This window comes from Pteropus vampyrus, unplaced genomic scaffold (genome assembly GCF_000151845.1).
Source record: "Pteropus vampyrus isolate Shadow unplaced genomic scaffold, Pvam_2.0 Scaffold20, whole genome shotgun sequence".
In the NCBI taxonomy this organism is placed as follows: domain Eukaryota; kingdom Metazoa; phylum Chordata; class Mammalia; order Chiroptera; family Pteropodidae; genus Pteropus; species Pteropus vampyrus.
In genome coordinates, this window is record NW_011888801.1 from 11,348,060 (window position 1) to 11,365,961 (window position 17,902).

The 17,902-nt window shown below is 39.3% G+C and overlaps 1 protein-coding gene across 1 annotated transcript in view; it reads right to left on the reverse strand.

The window, feature by feature from the left end:
* Nucleotides 1-17,902, reverse strand: part of GRID1 (glutamate ionotropic receptor delta type subunit 1) — a 706,314-nt gene that overhangs the window by 117,312 nt on the left and 571,100 nt on the right. Inside the window, exons 12-16 of the mRNA XM_011355348.2 lie at nt 9,675-9,690; nt 6,769-6,870; nt 5,160-5,357; nt 1,675-1,999; nt 370-508 (exon numbers count right to left, since the gene is read on the reverse strand). Of these exons, the coding sequence (XP_011353650.1) occupies nt 370-508; nt 1,675-1,999; nt 5,160-5,357; nt 6,769-6,870; nt 9,675-9,690 (780 nt within the window). The remainder of the gene's footprint in view (nt 1-369; nt 509-1,674; nt 2,000-5,159; nt 5,358-6,768; nt 6,871-9,674; nt 9,691-17,902) is intronic.

Sequence of the window (17,902 nt, forward strand, 5' to 3'; positions counted from 1 at the left end):
ATTAGACTTGTGGTTTTAATTAATTTTAATTGAATGTTTAGAAAGTTTTGATTAAGTTTGTAATCAATGTTTAAATGTCTGAAGATATTTAATTTGTTAATTTTTAATGTTTTGATTTGTCTAAGCATTTAAATGTTCAGAGAAATATTATTTAATGAATTTATACATTTACTTAATTGTGCATGAAATAAAATACAACAGTAGTAAAGCTCTTCATGCATTAAAGATTATGATCATCAAACTGTAGATCTAGGATCTAAGTCTATCTCTGCCTCCACAACACCAGGCTGTCCCAGGCAAGTTTGCATCCTCTCTGTATAGCCTCTCGGAGCTGAATGGTTCTAGTTCTGGAAGAAGGAACTGTCTTACCTTATGGGGTTGTCCATCCTGGATACTGTGAGGAAGGCAGCAAGATTGGCGGTGTAAGAGGAGCACACGATGAGGGTGAAAAGCCACCAGCTGCCCATCACGATACGCATGGCCATGGAGTTCACTGAGGATTCACCACCTACAGGAGGCAGGCAAAGTAGATTGGGCCTGGGCTTTCGCTCTCACTCCCATCCCCACGGAAATGCTCCAGGCATAGGTAACCTCCACTAGTGATGGGTTGAGGAGCAGAGATATGACTATCAGCTTATTACAGGGGACTGTGACAAGATCACCAATCTTGGAAAGGAATGGAGGGCCACAAAATACAGAAAGCCAGGACTGATCTTTAACTGATGTGATGTTTGTTAAAATGCCAAAATAAAATTCTGAATATCAAAATCTTCCAGTTAGAAGAATACTTCACTGTGTTGAGAACTTCCAGGGCTGCAATTTGGTTGATGTAAGGACCCTTTACAATTTCAGATTCACATAGAGTAGTCTCAGGAATTTTATAAATATAGAATTACCTCTTACCTGGAGGGTTCCCTAGCTTTCTTTTAAACCTCAGAAATAAGATGTACCGTATCATTTTTATTAATATTCAGCCCTCACTAGATGACTTTTTTCCTAGGGTTTTCAGAAATCATTGCATGTGACTTTTAATCAGAAGCTGCCTCTTTGGGGTCAATTTTTTTTCCTTGGTCCCTTATATGGTAGCAGAAAAAAGCTTCTCACTGACTATTCTTATGTAACCTCGCAAACAGGTGACACATGTTTGCCATGGTGTAAACTGGGTCAAGACTCATATTAGGAACTTTTAATTTGTTATTTCTAGTCAAAACTGCACAATCCTGTAACTCTCCATACACTATCCAGACTTCTCAGAAATAGGAGATTTTGTATCTCAATAATGGCTGGAGTAGTGCTTAGAAGATTGCAAAACAATTGCGATTTTTTTTCCCAATTAAGACTTCAAATTTAAGTAAGATTCAGTTTCACTTGACAAATCCATCTGCATAGCAATCAATCTAATGTGGGAAGGGAGGAAAGTGCAAAGCAGAACTACAAAGTTAATTTTATCTAAAGTGGAGAATCAGGATTTGAAGTTCTTTGTTATCGTTTCATTTAATTTTTATCTGATGTTACTCAGAGAAATTGGGTGCAGCATAATACTAGTACTATCCTGGAGATTAAATAAAATTGCATTTAAAATGACTTTGGCAACATGTATCTAAGAACTTGGCCAATGGCTAAGGTCTTCCAGGCCCCTGGGGCTATTCCAACATCAAGAAACCAGGAAGGTACCTTGCTGTACAAAGGCTCCATAGACAATCCAGATGGCACTGTGCAAGGTGGCAGACGTGGATGGTCGGGGCTGGGCAGCGTTCTGAGCCCTCACAGCCTGTATCCGGTTCAACACAAATATCAGCACACCTACCACAGGGATGGCTGCTGCAATGCAGGCCCAGACCGCAAAATCAAATGGAGCAAAAAGAGAGAAGATGCTGATTTTCTCCTCGGGCTTCTTGATTAAGATCCCCACTGAATAGTCCATGTACCGCTTGCTGAAGTCCACAACGCTCTCCCTCTCCGGGGTGATGGTAATGGCTGAGATGGCCAAGTCTGCTCTCTGAAAAACAAAACTATCTCATCAGATGACAGTTTTCAATGAACTGCTGGGTTCCGTCCTGGGTCAAGGTCTGCTCTCGCCTTTGAGTTGTTCTGTTCATAGGAAATAGATTTGAGAGTTGAAACCCTGAAACTCTGAATATTGTAAGGAAAATCCAACACTAAGTTGTCTGTTATTACCTCATTACCTTGTAAATTTCTCTCCTAAACCCGAAGAACTTCTGGAACTCTTTTCTGGAGAAAAGAAGTCTATAATTTGTAGCATTTCCCACATAAATTGTAGCATTTCTTCCCCTTCTTATTGTTTCTCCTATCAAACTTTAGCAATCTCCTTTCTTATGCTGGTATTTCTCTCTTACCACCCCCCCCTCACCACAACACACACCAAGAAGTCTTGACTATCTTTTTCTAGGCTTATCTGTATCCTTCCTATACTTTATGGCTAAAGAGACTCCATTTTTCTGTCAAGCTGTTTAAACTCCATTAGCATACACTGACATTTCTCTTTAGAAATTGTACGGTGAGTTATATAACTACCTTGGATCTCATTAATGTTTCAGTACTTGATTGTTTTATATGCAGACTCTATGTCAGAGAATAATATCCACCAAGAAAAAAGGGTTTCTCTACTTCTTTTGATCTTCCACCTCCCTTAACTCAGGGTTGATTCTTCGTGTAGTGATGCCATGTTGTGAGGGACTCTATGGGCAGACTGTACTGCAACTTTAAAAGTACTACCCAGGATTTTTGCTTTCTAAGATGGGCTTAATTTTAAAAATAATCAATGATCCTCATTAAGATAGAACTAGACTGAGATAAAGCTGCCCAAACCAGTAGAGGTCAGGATCCTTATGCCTAGATGAATGATGACAGGCAATCATGGGCCTAGAGTATCCACTTCAACCACAAGAGCACTAAAACGTACAGTGGTCATTTGGTTCTTGGCTCTTGGGCATTGAAATAGGAGACATCTTCAGAATTAGGTTTAGTTTAGAATGACCAATTATGACAATGGATCCAACTTATATATTAAAATTAGAGAAACAGACATAGAAAGATTTTATTAGGTTTAATATGTGCGCTAGAGAGGAAAATATACTGATGTCATAAACTGAAATCTAACAAAGTTTCTAGAATAAAGAGAAAAAATATTGTAGGTGATGATGTTGGTGCTCTGTTACACTTGTCACATTTGCATCTCTGGCTTTTGCCTTTGCCTCTTTTAGAATAAACCCGGGATCCAGGTTTTTTTTTTTGGGGGGGGGGGATTTTGTTTTTGTTTTTGTTTGTTTTTTAGGATTTAGAGAATTTGGAGCATACTTAAGGACTAGTGGAGCAGGGTAGGTTTACAATACAGGATGGAGAAAACTATATGAAGCCAGGTCCAGAGGAGGCACAAGGGAATCAACACAGTGGAGGGGTGACCTGTAACAAGAATAAAAACACTCCCTCCTCTGAACTGGGGGTCAGGGCCCATATCTGTAGATGTGAATTTTACAGGAAATTGAAGTAAATTTCAATTTCAGAAGTCTCCATATCTTTCCATAATATAAGACCATAATCTTTTTTTTTTTTTAATTGCGGATAGAAGGTTATTACGTTGCTTGAGGAGAAAGGTAAACAAAGACAAGTCAAGGACCTCAGGCTGTCATGAAGGCCCAGCTGAAGTTGGAGTCAGACATTGTTCCTACATCCATCTGGACATATTTGTGATTTTCTTCTCTAATTGTATGCATCCACCTGAATGTCAGAGTCAGAGGATAGATAATAGAATCAAGTCAGTGTTTGGATGCAACAAGAAATCAAAAACACGGAAAATCACAAGGGATGAAGGGAATCACAGGGGTTTGTTTGGTCAATCATGAAGGGCACACCAGTCAGGGAAAAGTGTAGCATCTGAAGAGCACTGAAACTTTAGAGGAAGATGAATTACAAATCCATATGCTAAATGGAAAGGGCCAGACACAAAGCCCACATATTATATGACTCTTTTTACAATGAATGTTCAAAAAAGCAAATCTGTAGAGATAGAAAGTAGATTGACGGTTGTCTAGGGCTTCAGTTGAGAATAGGATTAATTGTAAATGCATATGAGAGATCTCATTGGGGTGATGGAAGTATTCTAAAACTAGATTATGGAGATGGTTACACAACTCACTAGATTTTCTAAAAATCACTGAACCATATATCTAAAATGGGTGAATTTTATAGTACATAAATTATACTATGATAGTTTTTTTAAAGCCTGGTAGAAATTGGAGAGCTATGGGCCTCTTGTCTACCTTTATGGATTTATAAAGCAAAGGACCTGTGTTTTAGAAGCAAAGGCCCAAAAGACCCAGAAGGACAATAGGTTGTAGTCATGAAATGGGAGAATGACAGCAACAAATAAGATGCTAACACGATGCATGGATGCAGGTACTGGGGTGGAGAAAAAGCAAAGATCACTGGAGGTGAGTAGGTCAAAGACCAGGATCCCAGAGTCTTCCATAGGCATCAGAACATCAAGTTTGCTGACAACAGCAACCCTGGAGAAGGAGGGCTTGAGTCAGATGCTACCATTGTAAATGGTTGTGAGGTCATGGGATGACAGGGGCAAGAATTGAGACACAGCAAATTGGCCTCATATCATGAATCTCAGTGAAGATTCAGGTTCTAAAGGAGGAAGGAAGGGTAATGATTTGAAATTAGTATGAAGAGCTGAGGAACACAATATCAACTACACATGGTGATGCAGATACATGTACACACACATACACACACACACACATAAACACACCACAGTGGGTCATGAGAGGAGAGCAAAGTAAGCACTCACCAGTATCCCCTGCTCCAGCAAGGAATAGGTTCCTATTTCAGCCCAAATGTGGTGGTGGGTTTCATGAAGGGTATATTACAGAGGGTGCACAGTGCATAGACTTCAAAGGAATAAGAGTATAAGGTACAGAAGGAAAACATAGAGTGCCAGGGAATGAGAAAATAGAAGAGCAGAAATGGGTATGGAGAGGTGTTGAGAAAGAAAAGCTTTAGTGTGTGGAGAGTGGTAACTACAGTCTATTTATCTGGTCCCAAGGTTCCGAGTACATAATGGGCCAAATTTAGATATCCCCCCAGAGCCAGACTAGAGTGGCTCTCCCTGTGGACTGGCTTTTGGGACCTACCTTGCTGATGAGCTCCCCGATCATCCCGTTCCAGGAGGTGTTATGGAGCTGGTGACCATACCTGCCGTCAGGGGCCTGGTAAATCTCATATTTGAAGCCCAGAGCCTTGGCCAGTGCATCCAGGACATCGATAGAGAACCCTTTGTAGCGCTTGGGTTGTCCAAGGATGTTCTCAGCCACCATCACAAAAGGCTCTTCCTGAGGACAACAGAATGAACGTTCTTCAATTAAATAACAAATTCATTAGCATATATCTTTCCAGGGTATTGTTAGAGAGATTAATCTGATGGATTTAACTTTAGAATGTTTGTGAACATGTACATGTATTTACTCAATTTAGGCCTGGACTCTAAACATCTTCACCCTTTCTTAAAGCAGTTTATGAACACTCAGGCTACAGTGCACAGAAAGATCCTTCCAACCAGCATGTCAGTGGAAGAACAGAGAGTTACTTGTCCTATGTTATGTTATCCCAGGCTCTGCCCAGAACTCTGTCTCCCAGAATAACATTGTTTATTTTCATTCCTCTATTTGTGACATTCAGGACTCTGTCCTTAGGAAATGCCATAATTCTTCAGGACCCACATAAGAAATGTGGATATTTCTCATCCAAGATAATAAATGACAATAAAGTTCTTTGATGTCAGATTAAGAGAAGTATTGCATCTATCAGGCTGTACTAAAAATTGGATGCTGATTAATGGGCCAATACCATATGATAGGTCAAAGGATAAGATTAAATCCCAAGTTCCAACTCCAAAGCTATGTCATGCTCACAGTCTCGTATTTTGTGCTATGTCACATGTGTTCCTGTAGGGCATGTGGCCATCTGGAAAACACCTCACACTTCCCCACCACAATCCTGTGAAACCAGAAAAGAGACCTTTTAAACAGCCCCAGAGAATGTATCTCATTGATTTTCAGGGAGAGGGGAACAGAATATAATCCTTATTCATGGTGTGCATGTGGTGCCAAAGGCTTCTAGAGGTGAAACGGTAGTGCCTGCTGGAACAGAGAAGAACATGTCTAACCAGCTAATAAGAGGTAAATCTAAAATGTCTCCTATAATTCTAAAAGGGTGAAGAAAGAAATTGAAAGAAAGATGTTTTCAAGGTCTCTTGAAGATGTAAGAGTCTATGATTCCAGGACAACTGTGCAGAAAAACTGCATCTAAAAATGGCCTTCATTATGAACTTTGTGTCACATGGGCCTATCAGTAATTTGGGGTACTGGAAGAATGTCCACCTCCCAACATCTTTTTGGCTACCGGCAAAGATCTCCTAAGGATCACCAGTAGGTCAAGATTCTGTTTACCTGCAAGAACTAGAAAAGCGGTTATGTCTACTATGGAGCTCAACAGTAGATCTGGATTAGAGGTCCTTCTCTAACCCAGTGACCTCCCACAGAAGGCCTCAGAGGCCCTGGGGCAGAATCTCAATTTTACTCTTCCTTCATTATTTACAAAATTATCTGAGTGAAAGAACTTATAAAAACTCAAGCCACTACTCAAGATACCCTTCTCTCCAAAAGCAGCATTAAATCAAACAGAGAAAAGCCTCTGACCTAAAAGCCTGAAGAACGAACCTCCCCAAAATGCCCATGATCCTACCAAGACAGTCACCACTTTGAGAGTCAGTCCTTGGAGGCGGCTGCCCATGGGCCTCTCTTGCAGGCTGCCGTTCAGGCCCTTCTCAGAGTCCCATGTCGCCAGCTGCAAAGGAAAAAAAAGAGTATAAGTGACATAACAAGTACCTGTGTATACCTTAGGAATTTTCTTCCTAAACTGAGATCCTAAATCAGGCAAATAGGCAGACAGCATACCTCTAAGTTTCCCAGAGACCCAGAGCTATCTTAAAACCTTAGAAAGAATAAGTGTGACAAAAAGAGAGTTGTACTTCCTCACTTCCTCCATCATCTCATATAGATCTTGAGGACTTGTCACATCCGTAAAATGAAACAAATTTGTAAGAACTTATTTCTGGAATGAACGTTTATGTCCAATTTTATTCTGTCCATTCACTGAAGCCACATCACTGTGTTTCCCACAAAGTGTCCTCTTTCTTTAATTACTCCTTTGGCTTGCCCAGGCCAGAGGGCTCTTGAGTTCAGCCATTGCCACCATCAGCACAGGATGATGTTCAGCAGTGAAGCAAGAAACAAAGACCCAAGTGTACAGCTTGTCCTACACCCTGGTGCCCAAGAAAGAGCTCACTGCCTGTCTTCGCTATAGTGCAAACATCATAATCTTCCCTGATATGCATGTAGAGGTCAAGAATACATGTTCTCTGGGTCTGCCATATCCTCCTAAGCCTGCAGGGTCTGTCCAACAGCCTGATGTATTTCAACCTAAGGTGGTCGAAGGGACCCCATCCTGGCTCAGAAACAACAGGAGACATAGGTCTTCTTGGGACTGCTTCCCCTCCCTGCATCCCTGCATTGTCTGAGTAGCAATGATGAAACCTTTGTCTCATCAATGTTTTTCAACTGTTAATTGGTGAGATGTAAAAAAAAAAAATACAGATACTGGCACTCATCTCAAGCCAACTTAATCAGGATCTCAGCAATTTGGCATATAGAAAGTTAATGCTTCTCCATGTTCCTGGTTGATGACCCCTGCTCTTCCAGGCTACTGGGCCTTGAACTTGCTTGTATATTAGAATCTCTTAAGAGGACTTTTAAAACATTCTGAAGGTCAGGTGTCACCTCCAGGGATTCAGCTTTAATTGATCTGTAGTAGACAGGATATAGATATTTTTAGCTCCCCAGATAATTCTTATGCACAGCTAAGATTGTGAACTATACTATATATTAATGTAGTTATCCTCAAACTGGGACAGACACAAAAATCACCCAAGGACTTTGTGTATACTTTCTGATTCCATGGCCTGAGATTATTCCTGTCTAACAAGTTCTCAGGTGATACTGCCATTAATCCATAGACCACCATTTAAGTAGCAAGCGGTTAAAGAATCAGACTGCCACAGACAGCATCTACTCTTAGTCAAGGAAAAACCCACAAGATGAGAAGAACCATTCTTCTGTGGAAAAGTGCCACTTAAAGATACTTCTATTCTCCCAGCATTTCTCATAGTCTTGATATCTGTGGCAGGGTCTGTATACCGAGTCTTGACTCTGAAGCCACAGTTTCAGAATTTGTAAGACCATTCCACCTGGAAGATACTACAACTCTGAGGCCTAGCACAGGAACATCAGAACCTGGAAACCCCTGCCATCACTTTGAACATGATACCAACTAAGATCCACTCTTTCCTAAATAATAGGATGTCTGGCAGTGATAAATAAATCATTTAGCTAGGAGCATGGCCATGTACTCTGAGGAGCAACCCCAATCACCCCTAATTTTAGAAACACTGTAGTGAAGAGCATAGTTAAGATCTACCCAATGTTTTGTTCAAGAACATCAAAAACACCACACTCTGGGAACTAGTAGAGTGAGAAGGAAATATCATGGCTGTTTCTCCACTGAGTTTCAAGAAATAGCACTGGGACCCAGAATCAACTCCTGCATCTGGATTAAAATGCTGGTTGAAAGGAAAAGTAGAAACTCAGCCAAAGAAGTCAAGGTATTGGTTCCCTGCATTCTTTGGACCCTTTGACGTGGACTCAGGGAAACTCTGCTGTGTATTTGGGCTGCTTGAATCTCATCCCCATAATGTGTAGCACAGGCATTGGAGACGCTTAACCTTGATGTATGATCTACTGCACTTCCTGGGTTGGGTGGTGTTATGAAGGCCCCCTTGACCACCTCAATGGCTCACAGAGATATAATGAAGGCAATCTCAACCTCGTGATGACATATCTGCTCCAGGGACTAGATGTTTTGCCCTATGCCAGGACCTAAGTGATCCAGTTGTGTAACCTGAATTTCTAACACCTGCTGCTGAACCACTCTGGTACTGACAAAGGAGCACCTCGACTCTGTGCTGCCTTGGCTTGGATAAGCATGTGCAATTGGGTTCTTCATGGCTTTAATTAACCAGGCTTTACCTGTCTCTCTATTGGAGTTGTAGCCAGTCATGAGAATGAAGAACAGAGGCAGGAAGAAGCAGCTGGGATGAAGTCAGGCCCTTCTCGGGTTTTAGCTGAGCTCCCAGAAGGGCTCTGCTCCTCAGTGCCTGTCCATGCCATCCTGTGCTTATCCACTGCCTGGACAATGGCAGCATCTTTGTCCCAGAGCACTGTAACAGCCATTCCATTGATCTAATTACCCCAACCTCCAATGTGCTGATAGGTACCTTTATAAGCCCTTCTCCAATGTGCTGATAGGTACCTTTATAAAAATTAAACTCAAAATGAAATGCGTTAATTATATTGTTCTAATGATTTCTCATTTCCTACAGGATAAATCCTAACACTTTTAAACTTGGCCTAAAGACCTTCCTAATCCAAGCCTAACCCTGACTCTCAGCTTCACTTCAGCTTATGTAACTACAGCACACTCCATCCCTCTGCAAATCCCTAACCTTTCTCATGCACATCATGTTCCCTCCTGACTCTTCGTATTTGTTTCCTTTGCCTAGAATGCCATTTCTCTTCAGCTGAGTCTCACAAACTCTTACTCATTCTTTAAAATATTTTCACTTTAGAAAAGTTGTCAATTTACAGGAAATTTGTAAAAGTTGTGCAGATACCCCATACTCAGTTTCCCTTATTGTTATATTAGTATGATACACTCCTCACAGCTAATGAAATGCTTGACCCAATTGCCACCATTTATGCAAAACTGTAGTGGAAATGATCTCTAGTGTATTCCATCGTGGCCCTAAGTCTGATCCAGCTGTGCAATCTGGGTTTCTCACCCTGTCCCCTGGGATCTAAATCCTGTCTTCATAAACTGTCTAGAGTCTCAGGCTTTTGAACTAGATCTTGCCTTGCTTATTCTCATCTCAGGGTTAGCAGCCTTGCCTTAAAAGCCATATTCTCTCAAAGATCAAGTTACTATAACTGTTATAGATTTGGGAACTTGGAAGTATGGAATTAGCATATTTTTATGAGTTGGTAGACTTATGTATTAGTTGTGTGTTTCCACCACTTACTTAACCAAAGGTCCTCAGACAGCATATTTTATAGCACAGTGCTTGAAACACAGAAGCCGGTCAATAAATATTTGTTGAATAAATTTAACTTCACTGAAATTTCATTTTCTTATCTATAAAATAGAATAAAAAAACCTTCTCTGTCTATCATGTTGAGGGACTGATCAAAGGAAATCATCTGTTATAAAATAACTTAATAATCACAGAGTAAAAAATCAGAATATAAAACTGTGTGTACAACAAACATGTTTTTTAGAGAAGGTGGTGGTAAAAATGGGAGGAGATATGTTAAAATGTAATATGTAAATATATCTAGGTGGTAGAATTATGAATAATCATTATTACCTCTTTATGCTCTTTCATGTTTTTAACATGTTTTTCATTACTTTTACAGAAAGGAGAATAAGCTTTCGATAAAAATAACTAGCAGAGGCAATTAAGAAAATTCTGTCACATGCACATGTATGATTGAGGACTGAATGGGAAAAAAAAACAGAGTCGAATTATCTGTTGGCATGTCAAAGCCAATATGAGAGAGTCAGTCATTTGGGTGCAAGGAGCTGTGGCTCAGGAGTGCCCATCTAAAACAGGCACATTGCAAGTTCATTTAAGCACAGCACCTCACATTCTAAGACTTCTCCAAGATGATGTAAGGCCCATGAGCCTGTGGGTTTGGAGACAGGGAAGTGGCCACTGCCCAGCTCCATGAAGACAGGCATTCTTTTTTTATAAAGGAAGAGGGATAGCACCAAATCATATTAGTTGCTATTCAGACAATCCTAATGTAAGGCCATTTAAATCAAAGTGGAACTTCGTGAGAAGAAAAAAAAAAAATTCCTCCAAGCCTGTTATTATTCCTATATTTTTGTCTGAAAATACTTAGGGCTTAAAGTTTTTTATGTTTGTTGTTGTTGTTGTTTTGCTTTGTTTTTGTTTTTTGTTTTTTAATACTGATTTATCTCTCCCTGGCCTTCAGGCATTCTGTACTCTGACAAAGAAAGAAAAAATACTTCAAGGCAAAACCAAAATTCTGCCTTCGAACACATCAAACGCAACGATGTTGAGAATCCGGGATCTTTCCAGTTGAGCAGGAGTTTATTGTTCCCTCACATCAGCCTGAAGCCAAGTGCCCCAGGCTGAGTGAATCCCCCTATTTCCATAAAGCTTTGTGCTCTTGCCCAAATCTTAAGACCAGAGCGGTAAACCTTTGTTATTTCTGAGCAACGTCATCCCTCTGAGTATCTGATATATATAAAAACAGAAAAAGACACAGTCCAAACAAAGACTCCAGTGGATTTTTTTAAAAATAAAATAAAGCCTTTAAATGGATTTCCAAGCTTGTAGCCAACTAAGAGTAGGAGAGGCTGAAACCTCCCTCCCTCCTGAGGGTGCCTGCTTCTCCCGGTTCAAAACGCCAAGAAAAACGTTTCAGTCAATAAAAGCCAAATGAGGCTGATAGCCTTGATAAACAGGGAGCCAGAAAAACCTTTACCCAAAGACGTTCTGACACTTAGTCATACAGCTGCAGACCATTTCATTTGTATATAAGTGCATCTGCTCTTTTGCAGACAGAATTTTGTTTATGGGATCGATGAATTTATGGCCACAGACACCCACTTTTGATAGCTGACCTGTCAAGATCAGTGCCTGAAAAACTAATTTCCAGCACCGTTAAACAAAACAAGAACTGCTACTATTTGATAAGACAGCTGTGGTTTTCATTCATTGCCAAGATCTGCATTACCCAGACCAGAAGTGTGCATGGAGCCAGAGGTTACAGCAGAATCATCACTTGAAAGGAGATATATGGTTTCAAAATCTGATTATGACAAACACTGTTAAGAGATCATCCAATTGGAGAATAAATTTCATAAAGCACTGGTCTCAGGCAAATATATTTCCTGAGTCAATTGGAGTGTTCTCCATGTTAGTGTTTGAGTTGTGAGATATGGAAATTTGAAACTTTGTGGCCCTGTCCTTAATAAATAGAGGACTATTAACCCTAAATGGGACAGGCCTCCTGTGGGAGATTGCACTTTGTGGTTTGTAATCTAATTGTACAGGTGTCTTAAAATGCTGTTCTTTTTTCTTGGGAGGAAAGGAGAGGGAATGCAATCCAACTGCTTTACAGCCCCAAGAAAGAATATGACCAATTTCATATATAGAGAGCCTTGCTAATTCCTGAGGAGGGAGGTAAGAAAAAAAGGTTGGTTTGCTTAATCCCAAATCGCATATTTAACTATACCTACCAAGACAAAAAAGATCAGTAACCTTTGTCGCCACATTTCACAACCAAGTGAACAATACTTTGATGGTAATCTTGTCTAGAGAGAGCAGTGGAAACAGGAAATGAAGTTTTATAACCAGTCTGTCACACCTCACTGCCATAGTTAGAGTCCTTTGTGAGCTGTGTCTTCATCATCGACCAGCGATTGCTGTCAGCTTGAATCAGCTCGAATCAGCTCGAATCAGCTCGAATCAGCTTGAATTGGAGCATTCAGCAAGCACTGATTTCAAACAGTCAATTGTACTTTTTTAACTTTGGCTAAATGGAGGGACATCATGTTTGGACACAAAGACAGTATCTTGGAAGCAAGGTATAAGAATCTGAAGATAGAATATTAATATCTGTAGCCAGGTTTCCTGAAGAAAAATCCAATTTAAGAGTTCATCTTGGAAATTCCAGTATATCAGGGCCATTAAGGGGTGAGCCTTGGAAAGTATGCACCACAGGAGATAACCGTCAGGTCATCTGTACCCATTGAGAAAGGGGCCAGGACCATAGTTGAAGCTCCAGATGCATTGTGTAGGAACAGGGAGGACGCTCACTCTGAGGCAGGAGAGAACTGATAGTCTTACTCCAGGACCATTTGCACAGGGTATTGAGCATTTGGTGAAAGTTGTGCTCTCTTAAAATAAGCCCCAGCAGAACTTGTGCTAAGTGACCGGAAGGCAGAGCCATGAGACACTGAAAGAAGAGTGAAATCGGCTAGAGAGCTATCACTTATGGGAGCTTCATGATAAACTTTAACAAGGATGAGAGAAAGATACTCTCCCAATGGTGCTGGAGCAGAGGACAAGAAAAACTAACAAAAGTGCCAATGACCCTGACGACCAGGTCATTCATGATGGCAAACATGGACATGCCCAAATTCTAGCTGCTACTATCTGAAATTCCAGGGCACATAGGGCTCACTGGGCCCACATAGGGATAAAAGGACTGACAGACTGCAATGGTGCGAGCAATAGAGTCTTTCTGTCACATTAACAGTGAAGGTGAAGGCAGTTCCACTTCTGCTTAAGCTATAGAAAGCAGAAAGACAATGTTGCTTTCATTATAACAAACAAACAAAAGTCAGATAATCAACAGAAATATATTTTTAAATATGCTGTAAGACCATCTGGTGAACTGGATTTCAAAAGGAGAAATCCTTCCAAGAAGAGACAGAACATAAGAAATGTTTTATTTTGGCCAGAGCATGGAACAAAAGAGTGGTAGTTATGAGTGGGTGAAAAGAAAAAAATAAAATTTTACAAAATTCTTAAAGGTCAAGTATAGGTCACCATGATAGTGAAGCTCTCTGGGACCCTAGACACAAATACTCATCAGCTCTTTCCTTCAAGCCTCCATTGGGTAGAGTGGGATTAAGGAAAAAAAAAACAAACAAACAGGACAGAGCATCCAAAAATTGGGACAGTATTAGATATATGTGTATCCAATATAAGACTTCTATTCAGTATATGTGAAGAAATCTTATCACTCGATTATAAGAAGACAAAATTAAAAAAAAAAAATAGAGAAAGGAGTTATTTTTCCAAAGAAGATATGTGAAAGGACACGATATATATGAAAATATATATGTTTAAAATCATGAGTCATCAGAGAAGTGCAAAATAAGACCAGAGGACATACCACAAAACCTCACTAGAGGGGCTGAAATCAAAGACTGACATTACCAAGTGTTGGTAAGGATCTAGAAAGAAAAAGCTGCAGTCACACTGGAGGACAGTTTGGCAATTTCCTACCAAGTTAAACATACACTGAACATACTACCCAGCAATTCCACATCTAGTCATTTACCTAAGGGAAATCTAAAAAATGTCCACACAAGGATATATGGATGTTCACGGAAGCTTTATTCATTAAAGCCTACCATGGCGAGGGACTGTTCAAACTCCAAACATCGATCACGGTGATCGGTAAATAGATACACAAAGCGTGTCCTATTTATTCAATGGAATAATACTCAGTAGTAAAAAGCAACAAGCTATTGATATGTGCAACATCTGGATGAAGCTCAAAAGCATTGCACTAAGTAAATTAAGAGAGATCAAAAAGACCACATACTTTATGATTCCATTTATATGACTTTCTTGAAAAGGCAATATTATAGCTCCTGAAAGTAGATCAGTAGCTGCCTGGGGCCAGGAATGGGAGGAGGGTATTCAATGCAAAGAGGAAAGAGGGCTCTCTGAAGATAATGGAAGTGTTCTAAATTTGGAGTGTTTTAGTGATTATACATTTGTCAGAGCTGATCAAACACTGTATACCTAAAATAGGTAAATTCACTGCAGATAATTGCATCTAAATAAACCTGACTTGTTTTACACACACACACACACACACACACACACACACACACATACACACACACTGTTAGTGATTTAGAAAAGGATGAAGCCATGTGCTGGAGAGGTGAGGTAATGGCACTGACCTGCCAGCTATGATGCTCTGGCAAAAAGATGATGACCTTTTGGGGAAGGATGATGATGATGATACTATGACCAATGTTAGTACACTTGTGTCATCCTGATTGAACTAGCTGGAGGTAAATGAGTATCAAGTGACCAAGAAATTATCTGTCAATTGAAAAGAACTGAATGCATCTTTATAAAGGTTTAGGAAGAACATAAGCACAGTTTTACCTTCAAATAGTTCCTTAGTGTGCATGGAAAAAAATAGTTTCATAACATTATATATAGTATGAGCTAGCATTTTTTAATGCTTATTTCTTTTTGTGAGATGGTACATGTGCATGCCTGAGACAAAAAGGTAGTTGTAAGTGGCTATTTCTGTCATTAGGTAGAGCGATGGGATTAGAGGAATGTTCATCTCTTACACTATACAATCCTGTAATGTTTAAATTGTTTTACTGAGAGGAAGTATTGCTTCTATAATCAGAAGAAAAACAAAGCTATTTTCATTTTGAAACTGCATTGCAATCTAGTTTATAACTATAATGTTGATTTTGTATCTCTCTCTAATTGTTTTAGGTACATTGGTTTTGTCTCCCTAAATAAACTGCAGTTCTAGCTAAGGCAGTGTCTGCAGTGAGACAAGCCAAGTTGGAATTCTCGCTCTTCTACTCTTGTACTAAGAGATCTGTATAGCAGGTCATTTGAATTGGTCATATTCTTTCTCTCGGCTCAAGTGTCCTCATCCATTATTAGTTATTAACAGACATTAGTTATCATTTATTGACAATACTGTCTTTTCTCTCAGGTCTCTACTATGCTCAGGCCCAGGCTAGCAGCATAGAAAATTCTTGCTAGTTCGAATTGACTAGAATGAATGTCTCTATACAAACTATATACACAATACATAAGACTGAAATCTGACAAGACATCTTCTGACAGCCACTGTTATGAGATCTTGCATTGAAAAAAGCAACAATGTCTCTCATCATACTTCCTCTAAACTCTGGGCCATCTTTTCTCTCTTAGAACACTTTCCTCTTCCTTTGTTCTTCAATTCCTAGTTATCCTCTGGTGATCATTCTAGAGATTCTAGCTTGCACCTTAAAATGAGACTTTCTTCCTCTGTTGATCTCAATGAATACTAGCCTTGAATCTGTGGAAATGCTTTTCACAATGTAGTAAAATTCATGTCTATCTATTCTCAAACATACGGTATTTCTTTTTAAAGCAGGGACTATCTCTTCTTCATTTTGATTCACATAATAAAATTTTATAAGAAAAATTAATAAAATTAACCATCCTCTGGGCACTTCCTCATTAATTAGCTGGAATTTCATGCTTTTCTCAAACTCCAACTCCCAGGTTGTGCCCCATATCTGAAGCTCTGTAAAAAGTGTTCTCACCCAGCACTAATTTATTTATAATCATTAAAAGTGCCTGGTCTGGATTTTCTCTTTTGCATCATTTTGTTTTGCAAATCTGCTTTAAGACTTTGAGTCATGAAAAAGTGTTAATAAAATGAATGATTCGAAAGACATTTTTTTAAATCCATTTTTTATGTCTTTACCTCTAGACAGTTGTTACATCAAAGTGTGGTCTATGGACCAGGTCACCTGGGAACTCGTTTAAATCAAAGAATCTTGGCTCTAGCTCATGTCTATTGAGTCAGTGTCTGCATTTTAACAAGATTTTAAGGTCATGCACAGGCACAACAAAGTCTGAGAAGCAGTTTCTAGATCATGCCACTATTATTTCTTGCCTAGAATCTTTATGAGCTGCTTTACTTATCTTTCAGTTCCTCTCTTATCTGCCTCCTAACTAATCCCCACCCGACACCCAGTTTTCTGCCTTCCTTTCTTTTTGTTTTCTTTTAATGAAAATTGTTTTATTTCACTTTTCTTCTAAATTCTTAATTGCTTCCTTGTTAAACTCAGATTGAAAAGTATATATCTTTTTCATGGCTTATAAGACTCTCCAACACCTAGTCCACGCCTGCCCTTCAACCTCAACTCATACCACACTTTCCATCTTGCTCACTACATCCTACTGACACTGGCCACCTTTCAACTACTCTCTCAAGCTGAGGTCTTTCTTTTCTTAGGAACTTTGTGTACGTCCTTCACTTTCCTGATCATTCTTATCCCTATCCTTCAGATTCCATGATTGGCTCTTTCTCATCTGGTAGGTTTTACCCGATAAGTTATCCTCTTGATAAAGTCTTCCTAGATCACTCTTCCTAAATATACTTAATATTCCCAGGACTTCATTATTTTCTTTATAGCTCTCAAATATTATAATTTCTAGAACCTCCCTCCATGATAGAAATCACGTCTGTTTCGTCTTGTTTTTGCTTAGCATCATAATCTCAATATCTGATACAATTTCTGGCATGCAGTGTGCACTTAACAAGTATCTGTTGAATGAACAAATAAATTAAGAAATTAGTCTAGGAGTCAGCAAAATTTTTCATAAAAAGCTAGACAGTAAATATTTTAGGTTTTTTTTTGTGGGGGAGGGGGGCAATATGGTCTCTGTGGACAATTACTCAATGATTATGGTTGGGTTCCAACAAACTTTACTTATAAAATAAGTGGCATGCTGGACTTGGCCCAAAGGTCATAGTTTACTGATCCTTAATAGTTGACACCTTTAACTGTATTGTTCCTTCAGTCTAGAATTTACTACCCTCAATTGAACTTTGCAAAACATTATCCTCCTTTCACTTTTATCATTTTTTAAAATTATTTAATTCATATTTTCAGAAAATCCCATTTTATCCCTCAACCAGAGTGACAGATTCCCCGTTGATACTTTTTTTTCTGGCTTTATTGAAATATAATAGACAATTAGTTCCTCGTACAATTCAATGTTGTTGTTTTTTAATTACAGTTGGCATACAATAATATACCAGTTTTAGTTGTACAGCATAGTGATCAGAGATCCACATAGCTCACAAAGCGATCACCCCACTAAATATAGTACCTCTCT